A 24,829-nucleotide genomic window follows, 5' to 3' on the forward strand; every position below is an offset into this window, starting at 1 on the left:
TTAAGTATGCCTACTTTATTGTGCCTGCAAATGCATGTCTGCTTGCAGCTGAATAGACAAGTATTATGCTTAAGAGGGTAAACATTAAAAAGTGATGGGATCAGTGGTCCTCATGAGAAGATGAGGTGTTGGGAAGGCAGGTAGGAAAACTTGCAGGAAAGTGTAGAACCTGGGTTAAAGCAACTCACAAGCAGGTGATGGGTACTGTAGCTGAGTTTTTCTGTATTGCTGGCCTGGCAACCAGCAGGGATCTCAGCATTTAGGTTAGTGTCTAATAAAGTTCTTGGAGCTGGCATCAGGTCAGCATTGAAATATCTTTGCAGGCACTGTGGGAAAGCCCATGTTGTCCTGATAAAGCATTCTTAGTTGAAATATTCCAGTGCAAAGTAAAGAGTGTTAAAAATAGTACGTTAAACTGCTTGACACGCAGCTTCTTCTCTGAAGAACACAGCTCAAAAAATTAATCTTCCTTATTCTGGGTCTCCCACTCCCATCTGCAGCATCTACAGTAAGTACAAAATCTGTGTCAACACCAGGATCTCTGCAGCGGTCCCGCAGTGACGTTGATGTGAATGCAGCAGCTAGTGCCAAGTCGAAAGTGACATCTTCTGGAGCATCTACCCCCTTCAGTTCTGCTGCAGCCTTGCCCCCAGGCTCATATGCATCACTAGGTAAATCTATACGTTCTACTGTTGCAGTTAGCTTTCTTTACTACCAGGTAGTGCCTAGGTAATTTGATTGGAATATAAAACTCTGGAACTGGAAGGACATATCTCTGATATGGCCAACAGCATCAGCGTGCATTCTGTTGTCTTCTGGGATTAAGCAAAAAATTTGCATAGGAACTGACTTGCAGCAACATCTTATTTTTTCTATTGCTTTGATAGTCGCTGTCTCTTCTTTCTGGGGAAAAGCAGATGCTGTTGAGGAAATTTCTTACCGCTCCATTACTTTTAACATGTCTCAGTCTCTTTCTCCTTTCTCTTCCCTCCTTCCTCCTTCATTGAAACTGGTTTTCCATGAATTATTTTATGCTTTGAATAGTACATCTTAGCTGAGCTTGATTACTTTGTTTTACAAAAGAGAAAAAGATGTAGAAGCAGAGAGAGAAGCAGGCCTTCCCATTTCACCATGTGCTTAGGATATAAGTATCTGTTCTTCTGCTGACTCTCTGGATTACTGCCATTATTTTCTTAGAGCGTTGTATATCACTGTCAGATACCTTCCCAGTGTTTCTTATAACAAACTTTGCGTTTTCTCTCCTGGAGATGATGTTGCCAACTTGCTGAAGGAGGAAATGCAAGGCAGTGACAGACACAGTGTAATTTCCCATTCTGCTGGTTTCATGCTAATCTAATTCCAGAGTTTTCATTGATTTACCTTTACAAGAGGGAGAAAAATCAGATGCCTAGTAGATATCAAAATCAGTGGTCTTGATTTAAGCTGTGCCGATATCTTCACTGAGTCAGCTGAAAAGTAGTTTCTCCTTAGTGTTCAGCATTGGGTCTTCAGTCAGATTAAGTTCCTGGTGAATTACATAGGGATGCTTTCTATAGATTCCCTTTGTGAATATGTTGTTTTTATATCTGAAGTCTTTTACTATGTCTTAAATGTATTGGTTGTATTTGATGCACAAGTTCATGTTTTACTCTGTTTTACATTGCATGTTGATATTTGGTTCAAGATTTAGATGCGTTGCAGTGAACTCAATACAGACGTTGGAGTTGGTTGCTTAATGGTGTGCATTCAAAACTTCAATAAGCAGCCATTTTTAGTTGTGCTGTGTCCTTGCTTCAGTGGCAAAAGTGATTTTGTACCATCTTATGCTGTGAGGAAGAAAGGAAAGGGGGAAAGAAAATACTAAAGATGGCTTTGTCCTTGAAGCCAGGTGACCATTTACAGTGTTAGTCTTAATCTCAATGTACTGAAGGAGAAAAGCAGGAAATGCACTGCATTTCATTAAGTAATGCATGGCTGCTCCTAAAGGAGTCTGTTTCCTTTTGAGCTAGCAGGGAAATTTGTCACCTGTGTGTCTCCTTGAGAGAAATGGTGAGGCAAATGAAGAAAATGGGGTCTGACAAAGGGTTAGATATGTTGTTGGAAGGAAAAACTTGTAGCCTTGTTCTTCAAATGCATCAAGCTTTGATTTGCTACTCAAATTTTTTCATTTCCTTAATTATGTTAATTCTTTTGCAAACTTCTGTAGCTAATTTATAGTGCCCACTTCTGCTGATGTTACTAATTCATCCCTGTTAACCCTTTCCTTATTTTTTTTAATTTGCCTAAAGATGGTACTACCACTAAAACTGAGGGTAAGCAGTCTCTCTGTGTAACTGAGGTGTGTCTGCAGTCGTACCACCCTACCTGTTCTCAAAGTGTTACCCGACTCTCATCCATGTTCACTGGTGACGTGCATGAAGTGTTGCATGGTTGTCCTGCTCATTTTGATGCCATGGGGTGATCTTCACTTTCTCTTCAGGCTCCTCCCTATTAATGGCACTATTTATTTTTTTATGGCTGATTCCTGATCACAAAGTTGTATGTGGGTCTCCCTAATTAAAGCAGTACTTTTGGTTGAAGGTGACCTGTGCACAGATTAAAAAAACAGGGCTTGTGTTTTCTTGCTCCACGACGTGTAAAGGTTTGCTGTGTTTTTCCATCCAAAGCTCAGGTCTCAACTGCCAAATGCTTTCAGGAAGAGCCTGGGCAGCAAGAGAATTGAATGAGATGATCACATGGCAGAAAAATGAGGACAGTAAACAATGATCTCTAGGGAAGGAATATTTAGTCAAACTCTTTAAACCTGAGCTCACTCTTTTTTTTATTGTTAACTGTCTGAGTGTGATGGCTTACAACTAAGACAGTTGGAGGAAAGTCTTTTTGAGAACACTGAGCCTGCTAGTCTGGGAGGCCTCCCAGTCTGGTTATCTGGCTTTTTGTCAAAGCTTGTTCTTTATTTCTTACTTCTCAAGCAAAAAAAGATCACTGGAAAATTGCTTTTTCTGAGGTAGACAGGGACTGGAAACAAGAAGGCCTTCAACACATAATGAAGACAACTCCCCCCAAACAAACCCATTTGTTTCCTGTTGCAAGTCTCTTTTCAAGGGATCTATTACTGTTTTGTGGGACTGTGTTCGTATCCTTGATGGCTGCTTGTATTTGGATGTGGTGTTCTGAGAAGTGCCACTGTGCTGTTGTGACGTGTTTTTGTTTTTTCCTTCCTATTACTGATGCACTGATTTATTATTTGGAGGGAAAGGTGTCTGCCATCTTCAGAACTGGTACTTAATCTTAGTGTTTAAAGATGAACTGGCTCAGAATCATGCCCAAATGCTTATGGTTTGTGATCTGTCAGTGATAAGGAACATGGAGTTGGTCTTAACACCTGTATTTCTAAATCATCAAATTAGATGAAAGATCCAAGTTGTTGCAATCCTTAGCTTTTTTTATTCACTGCTAACCCTTCTTTTTCACTTCTTTCCTTCCCCACCGTCTTCAAAGTTTTCTGGTTTTGGACTAACATAGCAATGTTGAATGTTCTGAATCTTCTGAACTAGCCCACACAACTCACAAATACTCTTCTAGACTAACAATGTCTGTGGAAGCCTGTTCCAGCAGCCGTCCTCTGGCATACCTTTATTTTTAGTTCATTCATTCATTTAGTTCATTAAATGTTCTATTGTTGTCATGCAAAAGGTTTTTTTTTTTTCTAGCAACTTTCTTTCAATTCATCTGCACTGGAAGCAGATTGGATTTGTAAGTCTGTAATACAAACCAGCAAGTCACCTGTGGGGGGAAAGCTGCGAGATGAACTTTCACAAATTGTTTTCCACTCCCTCCATGTTAAATACCAGATCTCATCTCTTCTTTTGCTGTAGGATTCTCTTGTGGTGGGGAGGAGTGGAGGATTATAATAACAGGGCACGTAGCAGCCACAGAGCACTTGAAGGATGAGTTTAATCACTGTTTGAAACTCTTCATCATCTTTGTTTCTGTCTGTTGAGACAGTTAAGGGAAAAGCAGCCTTTTGTTCAACATTCAGTGCCTCCTTCAGGTGAGGGTTGAGAATGCTCTTCTGCCAACTCTGATCTTTCAGAGATGTAGGTAACTGTAGGGAAGGCAGAACTTTTTTATGTTTATGTCGAGAATATAAATCAATGCAGCAGGGGAAGGCAGGGCAGGAGAGAAGTATCACCGAGCTCTGGAAATATCTGTGTGTGCAAGAGGTGGTCTTCAAACAGAAAGCAAGAGTTCCATTTGCAGGAAGGAGTCATCCCTGTGTTTTTGCAGGTCACCATCAGCTACTTAAAGAATAAATCCGTGTTGTTGTGTAATTCAGCTTGACATTTAATCTGCAGTCTGTTTTCCATCGTGACTTTCCCTAGCAGCAGTGTAAAACTTCTGCACCTTCCCCTCAGCTGGGAGCCAGCATTGTGCTAACTTGGCAGTTCCCATCTGCTTTGCCCTCGGTTCTCCTCAGTGCTTTGTTTTTGAGCCAGGCGTCTCAAAAGAGGAGCAAGACACAAGTGGGTTATGCCAGTGGCAAGCAAAGAGCGGAGTACTGGTTCTTTGGTTTTAAGCAGCGTCAACCCAAATGTCAAACGCTGCTGAAATGCACTTCTTGTAGGAAGGTAGCATGAACCTGTGTACAGCCTTGATCTGCGTAGGTCTTCTGCCACCATGCTGTGAGGCTGTGTCTTCGTGCAGTGCACAGTTATGTCTGGATTGCCCAGACCCTTCGTGCATGAGTGTCTCAGGAACTTAATTAAGAGTTTTGTAGGCAGAAAGCCTGTAAGATCCAAACCTTTTTAGTTTTTTAAACCTTTTTTAGTTTTGATCTGGGTATTACAGCTAGTGCCATGGAAGTAGCTGCTGTGTGTCCATGTTTGTTATACCCAATTAAAAAGAAACCTCAGAAAAATTTCTGCTTGTTTTATCATAAGACAGTTTTTAAAGGAATAGTTAAATATTGTGTGTAATGCTGACTTTCAGTACATAATAATGGTTCAGAGCATTTCTGTTATCTGTGCAACTTTTCTCAAAGTGAGCATAAAAATGCCTTTCAAATGAGCCTTTCCAAAAACAAACAAACAAACAAAAAAAAAACATAAATGCTGGTCTGTCCCAGGACTGCTAAGTTTAAAACAAATCAGCAATTTCCAGAAACAGTGGCACAATACTTAGTATTTTTAATATTCACCAGAAAGGAAATAAAATCTTTCTGATATATCATAGTTTTCAGATAGCTTAGGCTTAAAGAGCTTATCTGTGAGATTGAACATTTAAAGCCTTAACAAAGGCTTCAGGAATAACACACTTTTAAGAAGTCACCAATCCTGTTTTCTTCTTTGCTTTAAAGCCCTTTGTCATCAAGGACAGGGCTTGACTCAAAGGTTTGACTGAACAACTTAACTTAAACTGAAATGCTGGGGTAGTGTGTTTCTTCTTTTGGTCTTTGGAAGTGCTGGCTTGGTTCCCTGTGCTTATTGGTGTAGAGCAGCGTGGTGCCACTGTCATTCCTTTAACTCTGCTTTGGCAGACTTTTTTTTTTTTTTTTTAAAAGCAGCATATACTGGTGGTTTATGGTATGGGTAGAGTGCATCTCAGGAAACTAGTGCAAAGTCTGGTTTTGTACAAGCAATGTTGGATTTGTGCTAAATACAAATTAAATCCATACCATAGCAAAAGGGGTTGTTTACAGATGTTACATACAATTCATATTTTTAATTGTGTGTATTTGCAAATGTATCAACAACAATTGACGTGTACAGCTGGTGAGCCCTAGAGACTCAGATTTTTTTTTTCTCTTTTTTCCAAGTAGGGAAGAAACCTTGTGCTGAGAACTTGCTTGCATTAACTGGTTCATGGAGATACCATTGCCATCCCAGTGCTTCTACATGTAACTTCCATGGTTGTAGGCATCGTTATTCACAGCATGGAACTGATTAAACTCAGTAAACTCAGTCATGGAGCTGTTATATACCATTTCTAGAGTATTTGAAAGCCATTTTCTTCACAGTGTAGTATACAGGTTGGATCTCACAAAGCCTGTGTCTGTTCTGAGAGCTGGGGTAGAGGTGCTGTGCTATCTACCTGGAGGAGCTTAGAACAGCACTGCCAAGAGAAGCCTTCTGTAATGCAAAAATAAAAAATAATAATTAAAAAAAAATCAGTTTATTTGCTTGTTCTTCTGTTGTTGCTGTTTTCTTTTAAAAAGAAGACTTTCCTAAATTTAAGCGTATGTTAGCCATCTCAAAGTTGATTCTGATCCATTAATTGCTGTAAAAATGACAGTAACTTTAACAGGAAAAAAAAGCTCTAAAAACAAAACACAAATGAATTCTTAAAACTAAGCATTTTTATGGGGTCTTTCAAAATGCTTTTTGTACCAGCGAAGTGTCACATGTCAAATTCTGATCAAAGGCTTTTTAAAATGGCAATACTTCAGTGCTTTTGGAAACTAGTTGGGGCAGTCTTTATCTGTTCCTCTTCTGTGCTGCTGCTCTCAGGATAAAGGAATCTTTTTAAAAGGAGCAGAAAAATTATAGTTATGAAATAACGAGTTTTTCCATCTGTGGTTTGAGCTAGATGTGGAAACAAACCCCACTGAAGGCAAAGTGTATGGGAGGGGAGGCATTTGTTTGCATTTAACAACAAAATGCCCATGTAACCTCTTTGCTATATTACTTCCAGTCTTGCCTGAAATTATTTTTTCAGCTTGTGGTGGAATGATAGGAATAAAGATGCACAGATAGATATTCCTGTGTGCAAGTAACTTCCGGATATGAATGCAGACTCTTGTTTGCAGATGAAATGCTTAAGGGAACATAATAAAGACATTTGTATTATGTAGATGAACGACTATATATGCATGTTATACGTGGAATAGCATATATTAAAAACCTTGAGATTTTCAAGCCAATTAACTATGGATTCATTTTACGTTACTGTAAAGCAAGTATGTTTTGGATGTCATAAGACTAACTCAAGGTTGGTACATGCACATGCGAGCAGAAGTTAATGTATGAAACATCCCAGGTCCCTCTCCGTGTTTCTGTCTCATACAGATTTGCCTAAAGCAATTTTGAGTTCCATTTGGTCTTGTTTTACAGCTAATGCTGTATTTGGATAGGGAAAAAATAGAAACTTATTTAAAAATAAGTATCTTTGAATTAATCATTTTGAACCACTTGCATGCTGCAAGTAAGGTTAAACAGCTGTATTAAAAACCGTTGGAAACTAACAAATCAGAATGTATATTAGCAATTCGGGTCTCAAGGAATACGTGAGTGATACCAGGTGACATTATTTCTTTGTAACTGTGTGAAGAATTCAAACATGATTTTGAGATTTTTTTTTCCTTGTCTTTTGCTTTACGCCATAAACTCCAAGAATTTAATTGCTCCTAGGGTGACCGTGTATTGTGTTGTCACACTCTTTGTACCATTACAGCACGTGTGTGTGAAGCCACGGTGCTGCTATGCATTGCTGTGAATGTTGGAAGGAATTTAGGTCTCTGTTCAGCTTTCTGCTTTTTCCCTGTGCGTGCCTTTGAGGCCTGTGGTGGGATTTGGGCCGTGCGCCTCATGGCAAGGCACACCGTGACTGCTCGTCTGCGTGTAGCTGCCCATGTGTGAAACCTGGGAAGGATAGGAATGGGCCAGGAAAGGGCTGTATATCGGGCTGGCTATGTGCAAGGGGCAGCTAATGTCCTGGAGCCGAGGAAAGCTGCCGCCTTGCTCTGTTGGTAGGAGTGCCTTAGCAGCCAGGCCCATCATCCTCGGACCCACTGGTTCAGAACTTGACTGAGTCAGTGGTTAAATAGTGATTTGTTGGTGTCTTCCCAGCTTTGTGCTTATCATTTCTTCTGTTGTGTCTACAAACAGTGGTGTGAATGCAGATATCTGTGTCTTGGCTCACTGCACCTTAGCTCGCTGCAACAGCTCTGGAAGACTGGTGATATTTTTTAACACTAGATGCTGGTGGTGCAGCATGAAGTACTTCAGGCCTTTTTCCTGCAATCAAGTCTAGGCTTCCTTCTCAGAGCTACACATTTCCTTGTCACCTTGTGTCTGTCAGAAACTCGCAGGCAGTGTTACAAATATTTTGAGAGCTCAGACCAAGGAACAGAGCTCTCAACCTGGTCAGCCTCGGCTGCTTGCCATTGTCTTGTTCTGCATGTGTACCTTATGTGGTTTGGGGTGGGAAGTTACATCTCCCTGTTCTTGTTTCTCTGTTTGCTTATGGTGGAGACAAAGGGTGGGAGATACATATCTGTAACTGGTGGATGCAGTTGTCAAGACTATTCTCTTACCTGTTATGTGTTTGTGTTGTTTTTTTTTTTTCCCTTTTATTATTTTGCCTGAAACTTGAAATCATCCTCTGAATGCAGGGTAACACTGGCATTAGTCCTGAGAAACGGCTTCAGATTTGGCTGAGAACCGAGTTGTTGAAAAGTGCTGGTGGAGGCTTTCTTTGTGTTACTCTTAATTATCATTTCTTTCCCATTAGCCAGAGACAGATAATTGAACCTTAGCACTGGAAAGAACATTCTGTAGGAAAGAGCCCTGCCCCAGGAAGGGGATGAACTGATGACCTCGTGAGCTGGGCGAGCTCAAATTTCTGTAGCTTTTTCATAAGGAAAGGACAGAAAAAAGATCAAGAACACTTTGAGACTTTATATCCATTCTCTGCTTAAAGAAAGGCCAAGCACATGGAATCTTTTTTTTCCACCATGTTGATTGTGTTAAATGAGACTCACCGTTACAAGTTACACTGATCTAGGTATAAATTTGAGGGATCTGTAAACAGCAGGGAAAATTGAGCCTGAAATAAAAGTGTAGCCAGGCTGTGTTGGCAGACTCTCGGTGGTACATGCTGGCGTGCACATGGAGAGCAGGCTGTAAAGTGCCGAGCTGCTGTTTGGAAATCCCAGTGATGGAATTTGTGGCTGCATCTGCTGTGCCCATCTCCGAAAGGGTGATCGCCTTCTCAGAAAGTAATAATTTTAATATAGGAAGTGGCATTTAGGCTACTGTCATTTTTGTGGTTGATCTTTAAAGAAGCTACTACAGAAAAGAGGCAAAGGCTTTAGAGAGGTAATATGTTCTTTTTATTAAACTGGCTGATAGCATAACAGAAAGCTAAAAAGTTTTTGAACTTGTAGACTTCTGGGCTTGTGTCTCACTCTCATCATCAGCCGGTTTAATGAAAGTTGCCTTTCCTTTTAAAATTTATTTCCTGTACCCTGGTTAGTTTTGTGGATAGCAGCACTTCAAGCATGGAACAGATGGTGCTTTAGAAGCTGGTGCTGCCCTTGGAAGAAACCTATTAACAGTTTTGTTGTCTTTGCATTCCTCCAGGTCGGATTCGTACAAGGAGACAGAGCTCTGGCAGTGCCACAAGTGTCACCTCAACGCCTGCGGATACCCGAGGCCGCAGCCGGGCTAAAGTGGTTTCCCAGTCCCAACGTAAGAAGTGTTTTGTTTCCGGGCGAGGAGAAGAATTTCTTTTGAATTGTGGTAGCATCAGCTGAGAGTTGGGCTCACTTCTGCTGAATAATATCTGGAGTTGTAACAAAATGAATCCCCACTCAGCCAGCTTTCAGTGTAGCTCTCCCTGATAAATAGTGCCCCAAATCTGAGTGCTTAGTTGCTGCCTTTTTTAACCTGTTGTGCAGCAGCACTTCAGGTCATTGCAACATATATATAAAATAATATAAATTACCTGTACTGGGTTTCACTGAGATGCCCTTCATGTCTGTTGCTGGTTGCTGTCCTGGGCTCTTGCCCTGCCGAGCTTCTCCTGCTTATGTTACTGTATTTCTGTATGTGTAACGTGAGCTGTCTGAAGTTCATGTGTTAGCATCAGCTTAAAATAGGGCATTGCCTACTTTGTGCAGATACAGAGGAGATGTTTCTGCTCTGATTCACATGGCACATATGTGCTCTCTGGCTTCCTTGCAAGGCATGATTTCCCCCTAGGAGACATGCAAACAGTGATGCTACATGTTTGTCATGCGTGTCTAAGGAGAATTTTGTCACTCAGATTTTAGGAGAAAATGGGTAGAGGGAAAAACCATGCAAATTTGGAGGACTTTCAAGCTTGGGGAGTAAGAGGAGGTGGGGGTTTGTTCTGGGGACTTGTCTTGCTTTGCACCCTTGTTTAATAGCTCTCCTCTGTTCATGCTGTCACTGCTTTGCTCTGTCTTGCTGGAGGTATGGGGAAGCAGTTAGAGCATTATGTTAGGCTGAGAGAGCTGAAGATGTATTTAGGATGGGGCTGAATGGAAATCTTTACATCAAGGCCATGAAGGAATTGGGGCTTTGGTTTTCTGATCTGAATTTATGCCTATTGTTTTGAACCCAAAACTGATCCAAAGCCAGAAATGGCCTTTTTTTCTTGTGGTGTGATCAGATCAGATGAGACAAGTCTCAGACATATTTAAAGAACAGTTGAGTAGTTCAAATATCTTGGGCTTAATTTTTTTTATGGAATGTCTTATGAGGCTTTAGGACGGTCACATCTGAACCTGCTGTCTTGGCCTAGATTGTGGAATACTGGTTCTAGCCTAGACCATCTAGATGTGATCTTTAATTTCCTAAGCCAAGCACTGCATGAAGTAATTAATGAATTCAAACATAATACGGTTGCAGGACCAAATTTTGCATGCCCACACACTGGTAGCCCATTTCAGTTTTACAGACTGGGCTTGGGGTCTAGTTTACAGCAGAACTTGGGCCCCTGTGTTGGTTGATACATAGCTGAGAAGCTGACCAACCCGGGGAAATGAAGTCAGTTGCATCTGCATGTTAACTCACTGCATTCTGCAGAGGCTTAAGGAGTGACATGTTTGTGAATAAAGCTGTCTGTATTGTGTATAGCATAAACCGCATGCTGAACGCTGTATTGTCTTGCTGTCTTTTAATCCACTTTTTGCCTGTCCTTTCGTCTGCCCTCATAATCAAGGATCCAGATCAGCTAATCCTGCTGGTGGTAAGAAACATTTTCCCTTTCTTGCTTTCTCACGTTATTTCCTTCAGTTTTTTTTAACTGCTAAGCTTTTAGCTTCCCTCACTCTTTCCTGGCTATCAATTAAAAAGCATTTTCTTAAAGTTAAAAAAACAAATGTGTATGGCAAACGATCTGGCTTTCTCATAGTAACCAAACATGGTAAGCATACACTGTGTATTGAAGCTGGCTCATTGCAGGGAAGTTCCTGCAGCTTAAACCCCAGGTGCTAAATTCCTTTTCCATTTACTTCAGTGCAACTCCAACAACATCAGTGAGATTGCAGCAGTGTAACTGAGGGGAGTGTTGGCTTGCAGGGTGTAAATTCTGTGATAGAGACTGGCATCTTTCACAAGCGTTCTTGCTTTTTGGGAACCCAGCATAACATACAGTATTGGAGTGCATGATTTGATCGATTCAGAATGGCTTTGCCCAAGAAATTGAAGGAAGTAAATAAGTTAAAATAATACATGCTTTTTTATGGCATTGTCCATCAGCTTAGTAAAACTCCATACCTTTAAATTAAGACAGAACAGCCTTCAACTCTTACTAGTTGTATAAGTGTCTGGGACTGAAATATGTGAGATTTGTTGATGTTTTTTAGAAATAAACCAACTCGAATATTTGTTTAAAACATGACCTTGCCTGAGTATATTTTAGCAACCTTTTTCAGGTATGCTTTTTGTAGTGGTTTTAATTAAGAATTTGAATGCCAGGAATGGTAATAGCAGCAAATTTTCCGTGTCTATTTTATGTACCTAAAGAAGCAAAGAAGGGTCTTTAATCCCATACTTTCACAGTTCTTTGGTTACCTTTTAAGCTTAACATTGCTTAACATGTTTCTTATGATTTAATTACCAAAATGAGATAAACCGAAAAAAATAATGATCTTGTTCAACTCATTGAGTTTGACAGCATGAATATTTCATAGAAATATTTACATTCCAGCTGCAGGAGATGTTGTAAATAAATCTCAGTTAGCAGACTGTCTTGCAGACAGCACGGCTTAAAAAAAATGTAAACTTGCCATGGACTATTCAAACAGACAAGGAAAAATACACCAGGCCAACAATTCAACTTTCTAAAAAAATTTCTCCAGCTAAAAAATAACTAGATAATTTATCCTTTACAAGTCAGACCCAAGTAAACCAGCATATCTACGAATGTGGCAGGGTTACTTGGTTTACCATTTAACATGGCAATCTGCTGCTGGTGAGACAGTATTGAGACAGTATTCTTTTTTTAATTGCTCTTCATTGGATTGTTGTAGGAATGCAATGTCACCACTGCAGCATGGTGTGAAGATGCCTGAGCTACCCTGCAGCAGCTACCTGTGCCAGAAGTTGGCTTTCTGCAGCACAGTGCTCCATGTGGGCTTCTTTTTTTTTTTTTGCTGCTTGATGAGGCAAAGCAGGCTGTGTATTCCATGCTGCTGCAACAAGGCTGCTCCTGGCATCTTCACAAGTTCACAGAAAGCCAGCTGGACTATTCCTGCACTGCAGTGTCTGTGTTGGTCTTGATCCTGACTGGGCAGCACTGTTCATGTAAGCAGGATTGTTGATGTCAGTATTTATTTTTCATGGGCTTTCCTCAGTATTCCTCCTAAAGCCCCTGGGAATCTCTCTGTTTAGTTTTGTTTGTGCTTTAGGTCAGATTATTAGAGCTGATTGTGTTCCATTTTTGCTATCAGAATAAGATCTTTTTAAAAAATTCTGTATTTAACTGTTTTTTTCTTTATCTCTGGTTCTTTCCTAGCTGGTAGCCGGTCTAGTTCTCCGGGTAAGCTGTTAGGAAGCGCCTATGGTGGCTTGAGTGGTGGAACATCCAGAGTTCAGCCAGTGCCATCATCTTCAGAGAAGCGCAGCAAGATCCCTCGGAGCCAGGGATGCAGTCGAGAGACAAGTCCCAACAGAATAGGACTAGGTAAGAATAGTCACTGCAGTGTGCTGAAAGGAGGGGCTTTCCTGTTTATTAGGAAGCATGTATATGTATTATTGTCATTCTTCTGAGTTCTGGCAAGTTAAGGATCTATTTCAAGAAATGTTCTGGTTTTGGTTGTGCTTTCTTGGAGGGTAATTCTAGTTTTCCAGGTTGAGCCATAGTTTCAAAGCAGACCTAAAGCTGTTACGTTGAATTTCAAACACAAGACATGCCATGAGCAATGTTACTAGATCATGCAACAAGAACAGTTGCCATGAATAAACATCACAACAAAAACACCTCATTTGGCACCAGTGGCTTAGTCCTAAGATGAGTTGAGCGATTTTTACAATCAGCTGGAATGAAGGGCGACGAGCACCTTCTGGGATTACTTCAGAAATTTTGCAGCTCAAGTGGTTTGCCTCTCTTGTCCTGAATATCCTGGAGCCACTTACTTAGGTGAAATTTTAGACTTCAATTATTCTGCTTCCAATATTTTTGTCCTAGTGACAGTTATGTAAATACTTATGTAAATAATTTATCAGCAGGGTAATTTATTTAAAACAGGTGAGTAAGCATCATTATATAGGAACTTTTGTGTCTGAATTGAAGTAAAAAGGTGTTCAGTGTGCTTTGTATCTTCAAAGAATTTACTACTAGAATGAAATTGATTAAAATTGTAGCCTTACTGTTGTCAACTGATTTTTAACTATTGCCTTAGCAATTGTATTTCAAATCTAAGCTACCTTTTTATTTAGAGTATTTTGTTAAAAGTGGCTTATTCAAGTGCATTGAAATGCATTTAAAGCACCTGAGTGTACATACGGTTATGATTCATAAAAATATTGCATGTTTATTTTGATTATTTTTCCAAATTCAATATTGTTATGTCTGACCTATTCTATGACTTCTGTCTTAATACATTGTGCTTTTCTGTTCACTACTTTTAAAACTTAGTGTTTCCCAAATATTAGAGGCAGTTTTTCTGCAAAAGAACACTTTTGAAAGTGAACGAGGAATGCTGGGTAGTACCAGCACATGTGCTTGAGCTTATAGTCACGTTATGTGGTCTGATTTGAAACAGTGTTTAGCATCTAAAGGGAAATTGCTTTGTATAAAATCCTCACTCTTGGGTTGCCTGCTTTCAGGTATATTATGAGAGCCTTGCATTCTTTTGAAAGTGTGATTTATATCTGATTGCTCTGACATGCTCCCTGTGAACACAGACAGTGCTTGTTCCTTGGGAGTGAGAGAGCGCTCTGACATCTATCAGACGTGACTTCCAGCTGCCCCCCGGGCTGATGACTGACCGAAGCCTGTTCTTTCAGGCTCTCGTGGGAGCCACAGTCTTGACGCTTCTGTTGGCTTTACCACTCAGTTGCAGAAATTGTCTCTATTGAATCTTGAAAATGGTAATATTGGCTTGGATGAAGATAATTTTTGCGCTGTCATCTTTATACCGTTATCCCATTGTATTTATGACTTCATAACTTAGTAGCTATAGTATTTTGTTTTCCATTTTATTGCTTCAGTCCCCATCTTTTCTTGGCATTTTTTCTCATTCATTTCATTTTATAGACTCCCATTCACCTTGGTCCTAAGTATATCAATTGACTTTTTCATCCTCTGGTTCAAGGAAGTGTTTGAGTGCACATATGGCACAGAAATATATGTGCAGTGCTTTAGACTTTGTGGGACTATTGACTTATTTTGCATGCATGTGCCTAACCCACGGCCTGAAGCATCCCTTAACTGTGTGCTCATGTTGTCGTGCAGTGGGATTGAACAATCTTGCAGACCAGGCTGTTAGAAATGGGTAACTCCTGGCTCCTGTTCAGAACTCGCCCATGGATGCATTGTGTAGTATTTTGCAGGGGTGACTAGGAGCTGCAGCCGGACCAGTGCTGTGTGTGCAAGAGTAAGCACACTGAGTCTAAGTCTGCGTGTGCAGCCAGGCTTTATACAAGCCACCTACTGGACATTTTTCCTGGCCCCTTGGAAGGCAATGGCAGTGATAAGCTGATAGAGCCTCTGCAAGTGGATGCCTGTAAGCATCAGTAGGTTGCTGCCAGCTTAATTTCCGTGCTGACCTCAGGTATCCATGTGTCTTCTGTTTGCTGGAAGCCTTGGAGCTGGATGCTGTTGGATCCTCAGTCAGCTGTGTGTCCTCCCTGGTATTGTGGTGAAGTGAAGCAGACAGGTACAGTTAGTTATCCAGGACATGCAGCACTTTTATCAAGTAGCTATGCTGCGTGTGTTTATTGGAAAGCGAGAAGGCCGTCCTTGCCTTGCCTCTGCTGGGTGTACCCTGCTCCAGAGCTTTGTATTAGCTGCTTTGGCAGTGTTACTGACTCTCTTTTTTACAGACTCTAATGAAGTAGAAGGTTCTTCCAAGTGGTAGGCTGGTAAACAGGTGAATGATCAAGTTTTGCTGGTAGTATTTGCATTTGTTGGTTTTCACAGGTGTAAGAAAGCCTAACTGTGTGATTTAATAATGGTGTGAACCACGTCTCTGCCTGTCTGCATAAAATGGGTAAAACCCAGATGTACAGCACACACCTGGAGAGCTGGGATTTTACTGAAAACAACACACCTTTGTTCCTGTTCTAGGCTTTCAGTCCAGAGCTGGCTGTTGGCTTGTTGTTGGCTTCTGTCTTGCCTACTCCTTTTAATTACTTTTGCTACTCATTTACGTAACTTCTGTTCAGCTTTTGAAGTTTGGGAATTCTGAAATTGAGATTTATGTCTGTCTTGTCTACCTTTGCTGCCTGTTCTGCAAACACAGGCTCTGAGAAACTTGTCTAAATGACAGCACTGCTGGCCCTTAGTTCTGGCAGTGCCCAAAGGAAATGCTCTGAATCACTGATAGCTCACCTTCTCTACACAACACACAAAACATGGGACAGGTGCCTGGGAGTCCACAACAGACTCATCATTCTGTGTTTGTTTTTTTTGTTTTTTTTTTTCAATCCATTCTTTTTTTCATTTATATCTCTATCCAGTAACATGCAAATCTTTGTTTGACCACTGCTCACGAAGTACACGTTACTGAGTTTTGTATTCCCTCTGTTTGTGCAGTCAATATTGTTTCATCTGTGGCATTGTCCTATTAGACTTCTAAATGCACTTTAACTGCATTAAATTCATACTTCTATTATCATAAGTAATGGAACAAGGATTTACTATGTACATTAATTAAATTTTTTAATCATTCACATCTTCCCCTCTCTAGAGAGCCTTTGCTGGATTTAGTAGGATTGTGTTATAGAGAGATTGATAAAATATTCTCTGTTGAGAGAAATGACTTTGTGCAAATGTGATGCGAAGGCTACCATTATCTACATAGAAGCATGAGACCCAAGAATGAGAAGTTGGCTTCTAAAGAGCCCTCAATTTCAAGCAAGTATTTGTGTGGAAGACTTCAGAGTATTACTTTCACCTGTAGTTCACCTGACAGCTGTTTTTTCTTGTAAACGTGAGGTGGGATTATTGTACTTGGGGACCGTAATTTCATCCACTTCATTATTTAGTCTGTCTTATTACAAGGCCATGTAATTCACTCAGAAGTTTTAGACATGGCGATCTAACCAACTTGGTCAATATCTCATCTTGTATTGTCTGACATCAAAGTTCAGCCATCAGAACCATTAATTCATCTAAGATATTAGTTGGGGTTTACAAATTTGGGAGGGATTTGACAAAGAATCTGGCAGTAGTTTATATTTGAATTTTAAAGCCTAAATATGAAGGTTTCTATTTGGTTCTGTACTGTTTTGCTTGAAAGGATATTAACACACCCAGGGTATAACAGACCATTCAAAATTAGGCATTATATTCTGGTGTGGTTCTTCTCAAGTATATAAATGTTCTTATCAAAAAGAGGAGCCACATGAATGTGCGTGATCCCCTTTCTTGATGAGCCCACAGAAGCACTTAAAGAATTTAAGATATACTCTGGACAATTGTCATTTTTACATACAAAAGTGTTGCAGAGGAATAAACCAGTTTTAAATACCTGAATTTTATTATTTTTTTTTAATTTACAATTTAAATACCTGAAATTTAAATACCCTTTATAAAATTGTAAAATTCAAATCCTTAATGTTAAGTAACCTTCTTAAGGGTCTAGTTCTGTTTTTCCTTCTTGGACAAAACTTCAGCTAAAGCCAATGGCATTGCTTTTCACTATGAAAGCAGCTTAATATTCTGTTTTCTACCGTGCATTTGGCCAAATGAAGACTGCATATGAGTTTGTGACACAGCTGACAGGCAGGAGCCCAGTAGGCTGTGGGAAATTGAACATTGGTAGCTGCCGGACCACAGATAAGCCCTGTTGATGCAGGGTTTTGTAAAAGCAAAGAATATAAAGGCTCTCCTTAAGTATGCATGTGTTGCAATATGCATGCATATAAAACCATAATTACAAGGTTTTAGAAATGTTTGAGGATCAGAAGTTAGCATTCATTTAAAAAAAAAAAAAAAAAGAGAGAAAAAGAAAAAGAAACTCTTAAAATTCAAACCACTTTTTACCTTTCAGGTACTTAGGGTCTTGATTTCCCCCATTATTTTTAATTGGGGAAAAATCTCTCTCCAAGTCTGTACAATACACTTTTTTTTTTTTTTTTTTTCTAAGGGTATTTGTTCATGACAAAACTATACTTGCAAAAGCCAAATCTATGCAAGATATTATACTGGTACTGTGACTTATGCATTTTTTAATCTGGTTAAAAGTGCTTCTTCTTTGTTCCAGAAGGGTGTTTGTCTTATCTTATAATTAAGGAAAAAATCTTCTGTAAGGGTTTCTTTTACCTCCATCTGTTTTGCATGCTTTGTAATTGTAGAGCTTCCCTAAATGATTGAAGATCTCCTGCTCTACTTGAATGACAGAACTTAGGTTGTTTAAGAAAAAAGGATACTGTCAACCAGACATTTAATACTGCTGAAATTTCACCTTACAAACACAGCTCAGCGTGTAACGTAGTCGGTTTGTAAGGGCCTGAGCTGGCTGCTGCAAGTGATAATTACTAATGTAATAATTACCATAACTAACAGAAATGTGACTTGACTTTGAGCTTTTCTGTCCTCATTAAACTTGTTCACCTTCTCTGAAACTCTCCATGCTGCATGCTAGCACGGAGCAGTCGTATCCCCCGACCCAGCATGAGTCAGGGGTGCAGCCGCGATACCAGCCGTGAGAGCAGTCGAGATACAAGCCCTGCTCGGGGCTTTCCTCCACTTGGTGAGTACACGTAGGCATTGGAGCTCTAAGGGTCAATTTTTTTCCTTTCCTCCCCCCCTTGTTCTTATTGCCCTTTCAAGATGCTGCCAGGTGGAATGAGCTTGTTTTCTGTCCTCTGTTGGATTCCTGACACAATCCCTATTTCCAACCCTGTTTCCCTTCTGTTTTCTTCTGCATGCTTCAGTTCTGATTTGCAGTATTTTATGGTTAGAATGAAAGTAGTTTAGCCTGAATTGTATTTTTTCAATTTCATTAAATCAGTTTGTGTGGGGCTGCTGTGCTTCACTTTACAGCTCTGATGGTAATCTGTGGGAGAGCAAGCCTTTATTTTCTAGGTCACAGTGAAGTAGTCAGTAGCATCATAGTCTATTGTTGGGTAAATTTATTCATGATCTGGTTTTCTTAAAGCTAAGTACAGCAAAAGTTTCATTTCTATTATTAGAATTTAGTAATCCTACAATAAAGAGGTGGAAGCTCTCTTTTTGTAGAGGTTTTATACAACGTCAGTCATGAATTTAACAAGTTGCATGTGCAGGAAGCTTTCAAGCACACTAAAATCGTGGAAAAGATGAAGTTTTAAAGGAGCATCATCATGCAGCTTAAGTGTACAGTACAAATAGAAAATCTCATTACACTTAACATATGCAGAAGTTTTATTCTGCACAGGGCTGAAAACAGAATAGTTAATGTTTCTGATCAAATGTCATATCATATATATTCAACCAAATACATTGCTTGTTGTACGAAATATTTGTCATCTCAGACATAATGAAATGTAGTTTATCTCCAGGCCCTTTTCCTTTACATAGTAATTTCATCGATGTGCATGTGGTATTAAAAGTGAGAAAGAAGCTCTTAGAGATGTGGTCAAGATTGAAGAATTTATTACAAGATTTATTTTGCACAGTGACAAAATACAGCTATAAGAAGTAATGTCTAGGTAGCATTTTGGGCCTAATTCTCCAACAAATCAAATAGAAAAGGTTATGAAAAATACGAACAGATGGACAAAAATTTCCAATTTGGTTCTCATAGTTAAATATTCTGTATTTTGCATAATTGTTTAAATCTACATAGCTATTGTCATTCATGTGTTCATCTCAACTTCAAATGCTATCAGTGGAGAGGCTCATTGTCTTCATCCATATGAAATCATTGGCAAAATTCCCATTGACTTCAGTGATGTAGAGTGGAATCTTCCAGAGGCTTTTGAGTTCAAAACTTCATTTAATCTATTGAGCTATGAAATCGATTTGCTTTATCTGCATTTATCACAATTTTTGTTGAGAAATGAGTGGAGTAGTACTGAGAACTTCATTCATAGCTCTTTTTGGTAGATTAATTAATTTTTATTGATTAAATGAAGCTGATTTAATACCAGAGCCATGAAGGGGTGGTAAATATGCTTGTTTTTATAGTTACCTGTCTTGTTTCAATGAGGCTGTTTTCTTCACCCAGTGTGTGTGTGGGCATGTGGGTTTCAGGGTTAACTTGTTAATATTCTATTATTGTACTGTCTTTCTCTATATTAGTGAAATTAATTGAGATACAGTCTTCTGGGCCCTTGCTTTGAAAAATAAATGCAGTGTACCAGAATCACAGTTGGTGTGAATTTGGTGCACCACGGGGTCTGACTTGTACACTGAATATGAAATTTCAGTTACAGATGTCTATTACAGTGGTTGCAACAAATTTCGTTGTGGGAGGAGGAGCATTTCATTTTTAACTAATGATATTTAATTATCTGAAGATGATTGCATTTTTAGAAATGCAGATGTTAGAGAAGTAATTAATGGGAGGATTGAAAGTGGGGAGAAAGTATCAATGTAATATTATGCCAGTATTGTTGTTATCCTGCTGTCTTTTTTTCTTGTGTTTTCATTGAAATGCTGCAAGCTTAAATGTATGTCAGCTTAATTTTGTAACTTGTAATTCATCTCACAGAAATGTGTGTGTATATATAGCAATTTCAGCTAAAACAGGACGATTCCACTACAATATTTTTAGAATCCAGTTCATTTTATGTTAATGCTGAAATAACTTAATATAAGATTAACTTTATGTAAGTGAATTATACTGAAGCTAGTTATATGTAAATGACAGTATTCTTGCATTTAGCACTATTATGATCAGTGTCAACACTGACATCCTGGCCTTGCAAATTGCTTATTTTCAAGGCTGAAAATAAGAGCGAAGAGTCACTGTACACTGAGTCTCCTTGCAGAGATGTGATTTTTTAATTTTTATTTTATTATGGCTCTTCCTTCTTGGGCCTTGATCTTGCAGTGACAGCCACAGAGGCACAGTTGGATGGCGCAGAAGAAAGCAATCACAAGCTCAGAGTTCTGCTTGTGAGGTTCAGTCTGTAATCCGGCACTGATCCTGGAAATGTTCCTTAAGTTACAGTGTCAGCGGGATCGTTCTCTTGAATAAACGCATGTGTTCTACATATTTAAAGACCACATTGCATATTGTGTAGAGCTCTTAGCCAAGCTGTCACAGCTGGGAGAGACCTTGAATTTTCTCATGTTGCTAATTTCTCTTTCATGTTATATTAGTATTTGTTTGCAGATGCTTTGCATTACACCTGTTCTATTGCACGTGTATATGCACTACTGACAAATCTTATTTGTATTACATGGTGATTTGGGTTCATTTTTTCAGTTTCTTGACAGTATTAGTCATGATGTTAAAGCACCAAGGCCTCAAGTGAGTCTGATGACAAACTGCTCACAAGGGCAGAGTTTCTTGGGTCAGTTGCTTTATGCTCACTTTTAAGTGAGCATATCATTGCTAGACACAGGCAAAAACTTTTTTGAGAAGCTAAATTGCTGAAATTCAGAAATGGCTGGGCTTCCCATTTGCCTTCATAAGTATCTCACCTTTATGCTGAATCCAAGAACTGAAAATCTCTCCAAAGGCATTTTGTGATTCATTGCTGCTGACAGTTGGGAATTGAAGTGGGAGCTGTGTTTGGCTTCAACTTTTGTGCTACTGCCTTCTCTGTTGCTGTTAACAGTTCGTTTACAAACGGGGTGATTCTAGATGCTCCCACGTGCGTGTTCTGATCAATATCTGTGTAGGCACATAGGTATATAATTAGAATAAAGAAACAATATGCAAAATTTGTTAAAGCAAGAGACCATCGGTAGTAGCAACTGCTACAGTATGAATGTTTACTTGAAGGAAAAAAAAAAAGCCCAAACCAAAGCACCTAATGGGCAGTGGTTGAGTGGCCTCCCTGTATGACTCCTTGCACTCTTCCTACTTCTGTGGTTATTCATTCTCTTTGTAAAAGTTGTTTTCTTGTGCACAGGCTCCAGTGTTTTGGAAAAATGCTGCAAGCACAATTTCTAATCATTTATCATGGCTTCACTGTGGGGTTTAGATCAGACAAATCTAAATCCTGCTCTGTGGTTATATGCTCCACGTTCTCATGGTGTCATCTTCCAGACCTGTGCTTCTGGAATGGGACTGATGCACACTGGTTTTCTTTGCTGAACTGCACCGGGTTTGGGACCGTTACAAATGAGTTTTGTCATGCATCGTGTTTATGGTCATGGGGGAGAGGGAGGAGAAGCTACAGACGGAGGTATCACTGTGGGGCTTGCACTATATCTGTTATGCATTCATATACAGCGTCATTTCCCTGTCGCTATGAGACACGTTTACTGGTAGTGGTCACTTGCATCCCCCTTGGATTGTGGCATTTTCTGTCTTGGGTTAAATGTATGTTAATCCTGTGGGTGTTGCCATTCCTTCTACTTGCAGCTTCTCGACGTCATTCCAGGTCCACTAGTGCTCTCTCCACTGCTGATTCTGTTGGGCAGTCAGGTGAACAAGCGCTAACTGCATGACTCTGCTTCTTATATGTAGTCTTGTTTTACACCATTTTAACATTTGCTGTCATGTGCATCAGCCAGCACTTGGCATGTGCTTCTCACCGCTGTGAGGCTTTTTGTTCTGTTCTGTTCAACGTGACTTTTTCTTTTGAATTTATTTTATTGAATGTTTTTTAATTTTGTGTATTATAGGAACGTTGTGAGCAGTGTTTAAACAAAGGGTGATCATCCAGGGCTTTCTCAATTCTCCTGTAAATTGGATCAGTTGTATAGCATGGGCTAAATCCCGAATGATTCAGAGTCCTTGCAATTTATGTTTATATTTCCTCTTAAGCAGTGTAGCAGTTCCCAGTGTTTAAGACCGGATCCCAGTGGGTCTTAACCCATTTATTATGAAATTTTTCAGACTCCAGTCTCTGTTAATGGAAGTGCTTTGCAGGATCCTGTCCAAAATTCACAAAAGCAGCAAGAATTAAGCACCTGACGAGCTTTCAAAATGAACTTTGGAGTATAATACATGATCCATTCTCCACATAATACTGAATACCTTATCCAAAGAGCATGGAAGCTGTGGGGAAAAATGCTTCCATTAATTTCATGGGGCACTGCATCTGGAGATTAATGCATCGATATAATGAGAAAAATCTGCAGATTCCAGTTGCCTTGTTCCCCACCCCAGTGCTGGATTTGCAGTTGTGCAGTTCCTGAAGCTCCCTTGAAATCAGGGTATTTCACTAGAAGTCTTAAAAGTAAATTGAGGGCTGCTAGTTTGGGGTCAATGGGAACTTAATTGTGGGGACAAAGATGATGTAGAAGATGAATGAGGGCTTCAGTGTTTGCTCGGATGCTAAAATTGCATAAGGAATTAGTGACAGTAAAAGTTATTTAATTAACCCCTCTCAGGTAGGGAGTGAAAAATGTTCTGTTTCTCTTAAGTGCAGTTAAATTGTGTCAGTTAACTAAAACTTTCAAAAACATTTCTCTTATCAGGTAATTGCAGAAATGATGCAAGCAGATTTGACTCTTGCATTTTTCAAAGCAGCAATTAGAATGTGAATTAGAAAGTGCCAAATTCAGGGGGGAAAAAAGAAGTTTGTGATTTTTCACCAAGTAACAAGTGTAATTAATCTATCTAGGGAGACAAGCAAATGTGGTCAGAGCTCACACTGCCCAGCTTATATCTTGACGTTAAGATTGGGCTTGCCTACACTGGTTATTCCTGGAGTCAAATGTGTCCCCATCCCTACGTTAGAGATATGCTGAGGTCCCTCCTAAGATCTAATTCCTGCATTCAGGTGTGGCAGCAGTGTGGGAGAACCCCAGGGTGACTTTGGGTGTTATGAATTCAGACATCACCGAAAGATGTATTTAAAAAAAAATCCTGATAGCTATGGGGTCAGATAAAAGTCAGCATGCCATATTATACTTACTCAATTTGATTAAACAGCTTCATTTTATTTTGTGCTGGGTATTTAAACTGATCTACAATTGAATTACTTTGTCATTCTGTTCTTCATTTAAAAACCGAAACAACAAAAAAACAAACTATCTTCCCTTTTCTAATGTAATGCTAAATTAACGTGAAAACGAGTAACAATGGTATTATATGATGCTATGTTACTTCAAAGCTATAAAGCCAAATTCTGATCTCAGGACGGCTTGAGTAATGTCATCTAGTTGGGTTTAAACATAAAACTGAGTCCAGAACTTTGCAGCTCTCGTACTATACCAGGTGTAATTTGCACATAGGAAAATACTTGTCTTCTCTACATCGTTATAGTATTCATCTCTGTAGCACTGACTTCAGCTTCAATCTGACTGAATGCATTGCCATGTTCTCTGTGCTTCCATTAAGAGTATACAGATCTTTCCACATTAGGGATGAAGTGCTGTTTCAACTAAATATTGGAAACAATCTTCAACCCAAGTGCATTAAAAAAGGGGATAGTAGTAACACACACAACTTTTATTTCTTTGTGAAATGTCATGATTTGATTACTTTTTTGGCAGTAGTTTTAAGATGTTTGTTTTTGTTTTTGTTTTTTTTTTCCCTCTTGTAATGTGTTTTGTAGAAAATGTGCTTTTGTTGTAAATCAGAAATGTCTTGTCTGGTTGCATAGCTGGGAAACAGTAAGTTTTGCTAATGTTTCTGAAATACATGCTAATCTACATTTTTTTTTCTCAGTAAAATATTTTAGGTTTATCAAATCTTTCTTATTTTCCCCTCAGTAGCTTAATCCTTGCTCTGACATACTCAGGTACAGCTTTAAAGTTAGGATGGGAGACTGGCAAGCTTCAGTCTCATATTTAACTGATGCAGGTCAGTATGAGCTGATTTCCCTAAGAGATCTCAGTGCCGTAGGCTTCTAAAGAGCCTTATCTTATCACAAAGCTTCATGCTTTGTGGTAAGTTTTTGAAAATAAATACAGTGAGCTGCTGAATATAATGTTCATTCTTGTGGAAACCCACAATTAGTTACGTACCTTAAGAAACAGTCGTTTTCCTTCATAAAATTAAATATAGATGAACTAATAAAAGACCTAAGAGACTTGATCCCTCTCTCTGTCTGCTTGATGACTGCATTCAGTGTGGGTCAGCTGAAGGTCTTGATTTGTTCACCTTTGAAATTGCTGGCAAAACTCTTATTGGCAGGTGACAGGGGTTAGGTGTGTCCCAGAAGGAGTGAGCAAAGACAGCCCCTGGTAGAAGCAAAAACTCTGCTGAAAACCATCTCTTTCTGGTTAGAGACGAGCCAGGAATCCAGAAATAGTGCATCTCATCTCCTGTAATTTGCAAGGGCCACGCGGACAGAGCCTG

General features: G+C 39.4%; 1 protein-coding gene across 15 annotated transcripts in view; it reads left to right on the forward strand.

The window, feature by feature from the left end:
* The window catches only part of CLASP1 (cytoplasmic linker associated protein 1), a 144,996-nt gene that overhangs the window by 67,412 nt on the left and 52,755 nt on the right, over nucleotides 1-24,829 (forward strand). For 7 of the 15 annotated variants that reach the window (XM_032190583.1, XM_032190584.1, XM_032190586.1 and 4 more), the window contains 6 exons: nucleotides 501-671; nucleotides 9,363-9,470; nucleotides 10,969-10,995; nucleotides 12,766-12,933; nucleotides 18,062-18,169; nucleotides 21,941-22,003. In XM_032190583.1, coding sequence (XP_032046474.1) covers nucleotides 501-671; nucleotides 9,363-9,470; nucleotides 10,969-10,995; nucleotides 12,766-12,933; nucleotides 18,062-18,169; nucleotides 21,941-22,003 — 645 coding nt within the window. The remainder of the gene's footprint in view (nucleotides 1-500; nucleotides 672-9,362; nucleotides 9,471-10,968; nucleotides 10,996-12,765; nucleotides 12,934-18,061; nucleotides 18,170-21,940; nucleotides 22,004-24,829) is intronic. The other 8 variants (XM_032190588.1, XM_032190597.1, XM_032190598.1 and 5 more) reach the window with 4 other exon arrangements.

The sequence above is a fragment of the Aythya fuligula genome, chromosome 6 (assembly GCF_009819795.1).
Source record: "Aythya fuligula isolate bAytFul2 chromosome 6, bAytFul2.pri, whole genome shotgun sequence".
Taxonomy (NCBI): domain Eukaryota; kingdom Metazoa; phylum Chordata; class Aves; order Anseriformes; family Anatidae; genus Aythya; species Aythya fuligula.